Source organism: Pygoscelis adeliae, unplaced genomic scaffold, assembly GCF_000699105.1.
Source record: "Pygoscelis adeliae isolate BGI_AS28 unplaced genomic scaffold, ASM69910v1 Scaffold14, whole genome shotgun sequence".
In the NCBI taxonomy this organism is placed as follows: domain Eukaryota; kingdom Metazoa; phylum Chordata; class Aves; order Sphenisciformes; family Spheniscidae; genus Pygoscelis; species Pygoscelis adeliae.
Genome location: NW_008825109.1, coordinates 5,101,937 through 5,110,682, shown reverse-complemented (window position 1 = coordinate 5,110,682; position 8,746 = coordinate 5,101,937). Strand labels below are relative to the sequence as shown.

The following is an 8,746-nucleotide window of genomic DNA, read 5'->3' as shown; positions in this document are numbered from 1 at the left end:
CTCAAGGCCGTTTCGCAAGCATGGTGAGTATACCTTGTAGTAAGAACACTGCATTAAGTTACTGACCTGTTGGATGTCAACAGTCCCTAAGTAGCATCTGTAAAACAATGGCTTGTGTCAAAGGATATCTGACAAGTTGGGCTAAAAACCGTAGAATGATATGCAAGTAAACTCTCACCTCTTACAGCTTATGTATTGGTATTCTGATTGCTTCACAGTAGTAACAATGCTAATTCTATCAATGCTTGAAAATTTAATTTGAAGTGAAGAAAATATTTCAACAGTTACACTTACTTAAAATGTACAGTCTGTTGCCTCTTAGCAATGAGCAGTGATAACAGCTGTTTCCGCAATGAAATAGTAAATAGTTGTAATGCCTTTTTCAGCTTCTGCGTTAGGAATGAGATTAAAGCTGTAATTTTTCCTTAGTTGGATTCTTTTTTTAAAATTGGGAGCGTGTGAAGAGGTAATTACTGCTTGGAAGAAAAAAAGATAGTTGATGTCTCTGTTTTACGTTTTTGAAATTGAATTTAAATTTGAGGCATTTTTAAGAAAACTTTATCAAATGCATGATCGGTGTCCCCCACCCCATTTGATGTGTGTGTGTGAAATCGTGAGCTTCATAAGTATCCAAATTTGTGTCTCTTAACAGGAGTTGTCCCTCTGGCTACCTATATGCGCATCTACAAGAAGGGTGATATAGTTGATATCAAGGTACTTTCTACAGTGCTATGTAATTAAAAGCTAAAGCAGTGTAATCTTTACAGTCTCCAGTTTCTTGAGGTAGTCTTTGTTGTTACTCAGGTCATGTGTGTCAACACAAGTACCCGCTGCTCACTTTTGAAGCAATAATGCAATGACAATGCTGGTTAACCAATAGTAATGCTTCAGTGTCACATACTGGTTTATGTGGGTTTTTTATATATATATGTGTGTGTGTATATATATATTTTTATATATATTTGGCTGTGCCAAATATACATTACTGTGTATTCAGCTGAAAAAAGTGAGTGAAAGATGCCATATCTAATACTCGGGTTGCTGTATGGTGCCTACCAGCACTACTTTCATAGGAACCCCAGCTGTCATTTTAGTAGATGTTCTGTTTTGTCTGATTTGCACCTGCGGTTCAGAAGAGCCATAGTTTATGGTGGTGTAGCTGGTAGTTATGTCTGTGTCTCTGTATCATTGTAGGACTATACTTAAAGTAAGTACGTACAGGGATGGTGATTGCAAAGCCACATTAAAACTAGAAACCAAGAAATAAATGTAAGGATACATCATACATATTGATAGAGGGGGGGGGAAAGTGAAGCAGCATTTCCCATCACTTGGTATTTTCTAGAACTTGTCCTTTGAAATTAACTGTACTTTCAACATTAAGTTGTAGTGAATCTGAAAGCCTTTTACCAAGGATTCCTACTTTGTTGAATCCTTTAGTTTCATTTGAAATGCAGAGTTTTCGAACAGTCACACAGAAGATGGTGTGTAATTTGTTTGTTTGTTATTTGACTCTTGGAGAACTGCACAGTTCAGAATTAACACTTCTTGACACACTGGAGCTTGATGATGATTCTCTCCTGTGATTGCTTGCTGAAAGCAAAGTGATCAGTTATTTCACCGACACTGAAAGCAACCAGAATTGTCATAGCAGAATTTGGTAGTCTTCAGATATAAAGTGCATGGTTATAAATGCCAAAGTACGACTAAAATAGGAGTAATTTTAAATTAATCTCAAGTAATTCGAAATGTGTACTTTAAATAACTTCTGAAAGAAAAGTCCTTGATACTGCTTTTTTGTTTTGTTTCAAGCTGAAGTTGACACTTAATTGTTTTATCTCTTAACAGGGTATGGGTACTGTTCAAAAAGGTATGCCCCACAAGTGTTACCATGGCAAGACTGGAAGGGTATATAATGTTACTCAGCACGCTGTGGGCATTATTGTTAACAAGCAGGTTAAGTAAGTAATGAAATTCTGTGTATTGAAACTTTGTATTTGGGAAAGTTGATCTGTAATTGCACCCTCCTTTCACTTTGCCAGTTAGACAGTTATTGTCTTGATTGGTCATTCAAGGTGGGTAAAGTATATATCCTTTTTATAACCCAAGCAAATGATGCTCATTTGACTTGGATCCTGTCAGAGGAAACAGTTCTCATTTTTCTGAGCAGTACTTAGTGACATTCCCTAATGGGGATTTTCAGCCGGCTTTCACTTTGATACTGAAGCCCTTTTTAAATATTAATTTGTAGCTGTATCCAGCTGTATTCAGCTGGGTTTTGTACTCTTTAGTCAGAAAAGGACAAGTTGTTTTTCTTCCAGTAAATGGACTGGAGTACAGTGGTAATACAATTCTTTGTTTGTACGCTACAAGGTTAAAATTACGTGTTCTCAATTTAGTCTTAATCCTAAATTGTCAACATATTGTTATATATTAATAAGCTTTCAGTTATATAAGTTATATCTGATTTGCATCTGCAGCAATGTATTTTGAGTGATTGCCCTTTAAAGAAAAATTATCTGTTATTTAGCTTATGGAGTTACTCGTGTAAGGGCTGTAAAACTAGCTTTGAAGTAGCCTTTTTTTCAAGTGCAGTAGACTAAAAACTGATTTCTTTTCTTAGGGGCAAGATTCTTGCCAAGAGAATTAATGTGCGTATTGAGCATATTAAACATTCCAAGAGCAGAGACAGCTTTCTGCAGCGTGTGAAGGAGAATGAAAGGAAGAAAAAGGAAGCAAAAGAAAAAGGCATTTGGGTTCAACTGAAACGTCAGGTAATATTTTTTATTGTAGTTGACACATTTTTGATACAGTTCACCAAAAAAACCCCAGCTAGAACCAAACAAGTTGAGTAAAATGGTTTCTTCCAAAACGACAGTGTGTTATGCTGTAAACTGAGCTCTTTCTGTCTGTCTTCAGCAAAAAAACCCACCTCACATTAATGATGAAGCTGCTACAGTATTCTGAAAAATCCAGGTCTCTGGCAGGTTTTGTTGGAGATATCTGTTGCTACCACCCTCACTTGGGTTCGCAATCCTTTGCGGGAGGTTACTGGTTTTTTTGGAGTAGAGTGGCAGCATGCAGTGTGTCTGCATCTGAGCTGTCTGTCTGGTGCCTGAACAGAACTGCGCTGTTCCTGGATGGAAACTGTATCCTTGGCTGTGAACAAAGGGATGGATGCTTTCTGTTCTGTTGCTGATCTCCAGCAGAAGCTCTGGCTGACTTCTAGGATCGGTGTTTGTCTTTGGTTTAGTTGAATTTAGCTGCAACAGTTTCTGTTGCAACCCTTGAAGAAAACAATGAATAACTAGACTTTAGAGAGGAGATAATGGCTGTTGCTTCCGGAACCTCAGGGTACATCACCTCATGATAATTTGGATTAGTAAATTGCAGAGGGTAAAGTGTAGGTTTTTTCATTCAGCAATGAAAGTCAAGCACACTTGCGAGCAGATCATTTTCTTACTGCTATTCTTTGAATCAAATTTTAAAGAGACTAGGAATGGTAAAAGTGCTGTAATGTTTATATAATAATGTGTTAAATGGTTGTCAAAATGAGTTTTGTGTAAGGTTTCTTTTGAGTTTTAGTGCCATGAGTTTTCTTTTTTCTTTTTCTGTTTACAGCCTGCTCCACCAAGAGAAGCACACTTTGTGAGAACTAATGGCAAGGATCCAGAGCTGCTGGAGCCAATTCCCTATGAATTCATGGCATAATGCATGTTTAAAAAAATAAACTGAAGATCTGGTTTTGGACAAGTGTATGTGATTGTAGCTGATTCCTTTAGGTTTTTTGGAACAGATGCTTTAGAAAACTTTTGTTTTACTGAAATTTGTTTATTTAAGTTGCGTTACATAGTGCTTGGTCATTTAAATCATGTGCAGCTTTTGATGATCATTTACATAGACTATAAATCGTGGGGACACTGACATTTGCTAATAGTTACTGATGTTCATCCTTCTTTGATTACCTGATGAGGTAATATGAGAGGACATGGAATATTTCACCAACAAACTAAGGGTGTATACCAAGAATTGTACAATGTCACTTGGAGGTTTAATTTTTTTGTGGGAAAAGGGATAAGGGGCTTCAGATTTCATTGACAAAAACTTTTGTCTAAGAGGCCTCAGATTAATACCAAAGAAAAATTGTGGAAAGAGTTTTTGGAAGCAACCTCTTGAGAAATGGCTGTGGGTGGATTTTGGTGTTTCACCATTGTAACCTGTAAAAGAAGGATTTTTAGGACATCCTCAGGCCAATAAGCGTTCTTATGAAATAGTTGTTTAGAAACAAGGCTTTAATTTCAAAACTGCCAGCCTTTGTAATTTGATTTTTATCATTCAAATTAGCTGCCATAGCTGAACACCTGCATTTTGTTTATTGCATGTCTGTTGAATCTCAACATCTACCTGGATGTTCTAATGCATTCCTCTCATCCCATGGATTTTATTGACGATTCACAAAAACCCAGTGCTACCTGCCCAGTGTTTCTTGAATGGAAGAAATCTTCAGCCGACTGCTTACTAACCAATGCTATTTTTGTGAGCTTTGTTTGAAACCGTGTGAAGCTTGCTAAAGAAACTGCTGAAGGTAACCTGCTAGTTAGCTTTGAACAGGCATAAACTCAAGCTTAACTGTGTTATAGCTATGGATAAATAATATTTTACCTTTCTAAGTGTGTTGTAAGGCATCGCTTAGCTACCTCAAGTAAGTGATGTAAAACTAATGTCTACATGTAGAGAGAGTAAAATACTAGAGAAGGTAGTGACTTCAAGCAAATTGTAGGTATTGACTGTTGAAAATTGTTGGAACAGTCCATTGCAGGACAGCTAGTAAGTTTGGGAGTAAGAAATGGAGAGGTAATGAGGTTTCCTTTTTCCCTTAGTTCTGAAGTGCCTTAAGCAGAAGTGTCAAACTGTACAGAGTGCTTATAAATTAAGGGATTAATGCCTGTTTGCATTTACCTAACTTTCGGTTGTGGGTGTTCCCATTCTCATGGAATGTAGTTTTTGGACGGTGAAGTCATTGTCTGGCTTGGCCTGGTATTTAAGGGTGGCAGGCTTTAGGCACTGGAGGTTCAGAGTTGCAGTGAGCAGGTACTGCGTTTGAAGTTTCTCCAAGCTCCCGTCTCGGAAGGTGGAGTAGGCTGTATAGTTGGAATAACTTTGGAAATGCCTTGAAGAAGATGGAACAAAGCTTACCCATCAACAGACTGATATGTGATATTAGTACTGTATTTTGACACCGCATATATCGGGCATGGAGCGCACCACCATCTTCTGAAGCAAGGCTGATGAATCTATCTTAACTTTCACTGTTGCAGCTTATGCACTTAGCTTTTATGATCAAGTGGGGTTTTCTTGGAGCAGCAAGATCTGTATACTAAGCCTTAGACCTTTATTAGCTGCTTTGGCTTGGGGATTTCCACAGTAATTTAAAATCGGTATTTGAATCACAAGATGAGCGTCGTTTTCCATTAGGTTTTGTGTCTGAAGGAGTTAAGTGGGAGGTTTTACTGGGTACGATCTTTGGTGATGGTATTTTAAATTTTATTCTCATGCATGCTTGTGTAAGTTATTTTGGTTCTATGTTTGTTTGGTACTTACCTGTCAAGATTCAAGTGGATTAGCTGTAGCACCATGGTGAAATGGTTAACAGTAACTGTAAGTGGTGGGTAGTTCTAAACTTCTGAATTTGGAATAATAAGACTAGAGAGCATGCAGTGGTCTCATTTAAGAGCTGTGCTTCCAGAGGCGCTGTGCATTGCAACAGTTTTCAATTTATTTAGTCTCTGTTTTTAAGGTCACTATGCTCACAGTAGATGCTCTAAATGCATATTTGGAAGCTGTGTGTGGGCTGGGAGGAGAAGGAGGGAATGCTTTCCTTGGTCAGGATTCCCAGAAATGACTGAAAATGAAACTGGGTTTGTATAGCAAGAGAACGGTGGTTTTTTTTTTTTAATGGTTGAAAACAAGACAAATTAACTAAGGTTTAACCTTGTTAAACCTTGTCCTGGGTTTATAGATGCTATTTGTTAGTTGCTTTCAGTGCAGCAGTGGTTTTCCTGGTAACCTCAGGTTTGCAGAAGCACAGCTCGGATGTTTACAGGTCTCGGTATCTGCTGTTGAAGTTTGCTTCCCGTGTGTTCAACCGCCCTGTTTTTGTGTAGACATGACAAAAGAGGGAGATCTGTGAATTGAGAAAAGCTGTTGAACTGCCTGTCGGGACATCTTCAATCATGAAACTAATGTCTAAATTGAAATGCATCCATCTTGATAGAAGAGAATGGTTTTAGGTGTATGCAGAACTTGCAGAAGATTTGGGAGGGAAGGGAGTGATTTTGGCAGTTCAGCCTTTCTGCCCCTCTGGGCGGAGGAAGCATGTTTCCTTATGGTCAAGTTGCAAGTTCCTCTCCTCTTAGACTCACTCTAGAAGGGGTTTTACACACTAGACCCATAAGCTGTAACCAGTTCTCTGCGGTCCTGTTCTGAGGCTGTGCCTAGCAAGGAAAACTTTGCAGCGAGCGTGACAGCTACAGGCTAGGTGTTTCCTCTCTTCATACCATGACAGAGTTGAATTTTGTTCATTCCACAATGCTTTGAATTGTGGAGAACTATTGTGAAATGTGCAAAGCTATAGGTTTCCCATATAATTGGACACACCTTGAGCCAGCAGAATTCAGGAGTCCCGGTTTCGCAGAAGTTCAGTGTTACATGTTAGCTGTCTTCAAGTCCCCATCTAGCACAGAGACTTCATTATTCCAGAGCTGGTGGACAGGCTGTCCCTGTACAACATGCAGAGAGTGAAGTGCTCATGGATTAGCACAAGCCGTTGCACTTCAGTGTAGTGTTTTGTCTCCATTCCACAAAGCCTAATTAGGAGGTGGGGGCTGAGCTGTCTCCTCCTTACCAAGTTTTACTGCCTTGAACCATTGCAGCTGGTTCCCTGCCAAAGGCCCTGCCAGAATTTCCCGTCTTCTCTTAGAGAAGAAGCAAGGAAGCCTTCTCCTGAGCTGTCAGCTTGGTCTTTTTTAGCGTGTTGGTGACACCGAGGTCTGAGGCTTCCTCAGTATTAGTGCCGATACTGTGTGTGGCCAGGAAGGGTCAGTGAAAGGGCTGGGGAGGAGGAGCCATGCCTGTGCAAAGGGGCTGCAGGCTGAGGACCCCAGGAGGGAGCAGGTGAAGCGTGCATGCCTGAGGGGGGCGAGGGATGAGCAGACACTTCCAGCTCCATTCCTCCGGGGGGAGGCAGGGAAGCAGCTGCCACGAGGACGTACAAACAATTCATTCTTTTATAATCTTCCCGTTGTATGTATCAGATAAGGGAAACAGTCTTGATGTTCACTCCCTTGTCCTCGGTGCAATCCTGGACTTGGCATGTTCGTGGCCCTCGGGATCAAAAGGATGGCTGGCATCCCAGACGCATGCTGTGCTGGGGTGTCCCGACTGGTCCGGAGGATGCCAAGAGCTGTGCGTACAGCTGCCAGAGAATGTGATCCTTCCTATCGCAGCACAGGCAGGCAGGCTCCCTCCGCCCTTGCAAGGTGCAGTGGGTTCTGTAATTCAGGGTGTGTGCTGAAAAGACATGGTTAAACTGGGCTTATTGTCTGGGTAGTACTCATGACGCGGGTGTGGGTAGTGTCTCCCACAGTGCGGGGGGCATCCTACTGCTGCAAACAGTCTCCTTGCATGGGAAGAAGGTACCAGCAACCCCTGTGATTCTGAGGGTGGTGGTATGGAAGACACAGATGATAAGCATTTCATGTCCATGCATCTACCTCAGTGGATTTACTGCCAAGGTCTATAGAAGAATCGAGTTGTAGCTGCTGGGGTTTACATAGTCACAACCATCCTGGCTCAAGTGTTGGGTAGGAATGTGGCTCCCAGCAGCAGCGCCCGTACAGCTGAAGAACCCAGAAAATACAAAGCTCTGGTTGAGGTTGCTGATTTCATTTTTCACTATTTGGAGAAAGAGGCTTCAGGTGATGGCCCCTGGGCCCTCAGTCACCTTTTTGTCCATGCCCACTCCAAACTGTTTAGCCGTTGACCGGCAGGAACTGGGGAGCGTAAGGAACAGTTGCAACCTTGAACATGGGCTCGTGTTCCTGAAAGTTCATAGTAGAGTGGTGAAGCCATGCCAGCTCACAGCAAAGCTTCTCACCAGAGCTTCTCCACATGGAAAAGCTTTGTGCCTGCTGCTCCTTGTCTCATGTGGTCCTGCCAATCTTAAGCCCAGAACTTCCAGCTGACTCCACAACATCAGCAAAGATGCCCAGGAGAACGCTCTGCATTTTGTTTCTTAGAAAAGAGCTCCAGAGGCTCCCAGGATGTCCTCTCTGCCGCAGCCACAGGAGTAAGCTGCCTACTCCCTCCCCCAAAAGTACCTGCTGTTGAATGTTACCAGAGCTTGGAATGGGGAGGTGGGTCAGGCAGCCCTATGGTGTCCCTGGGATTCCATGAGTAGGACTGAGTGATGTTGCTGTGTGAGAGGGGATAGTGATAGACTATAGGGATGGTGGCATGGGCCACCTGCATGGGATGGGTTAAAGTACAGCCTCGCGCTTCCAAGTAGGACCTCCAGCCGAGAAAGGAAAGGCTCCTTGGAACAGCTTTGAGGCCCGTACATCCCAGGGTTCACTTGGCCCACAGAACAGGGACAGCTAATCTGAGCCCCCACATGTGAGGAATCTGAGCCCTGAAACGCTCCTGTTGCACCAGAGTTAGGTGTTGACGGAGAGACAGCCCATTGCTC

At 41.8% G+C, this 8,746-nt stretch overlaps 2 protein-coding genes across 2 annotated transcripts in view; both read left to right on the top strand.

Moving 5' to 3' along the window:
- The window catches only part of RPL21 (ribosomal protein L21), a 4,449-nt gene extending 693 nt beyond the window's left edge, over positions 1-3,756 (top strand). Inside the window, exons 2-6 of the mRNA XM_009327873.1 lie at positions 7-23; positions 653-714; positions 1,849-1,961; positions 2,624-2,774; positions 3,622-3,756. Of these exons, the coding sequence (XP_009326148.1) occupies positions 7-23; positions 653-714; positions 1,849-1,961; positions 2,624-2,774; positions 3,622-3,711 (433 nt within the window). The 3' untranslated portion in view covers positions 3,712-3,756. The remainder of the gene's footprint in view (positions 1-6; positions 24-652; positions 715-1,848; positions 1,962-2,623; positions 2,775-3,621) is intronic.
- A 1,878-nt stretch (positions 3,757-5,634) lies between these two features.
- Positions 5,635-8,746, top strand: part of RASL11A (RAS-like, family 11, member A) — a 6,712-nt gene continuing 3,600 nt past the window's right edge. The window contains exon 1 of the mRNA XM_009327872.1: positions 5,635-5,665. Coding sequence (XP_009326147.1) covers positions 5,635-5,665 — 31 coding nt within the window. The remainder of the gene's footprint in view (positions 5,666-8,746) is intronic.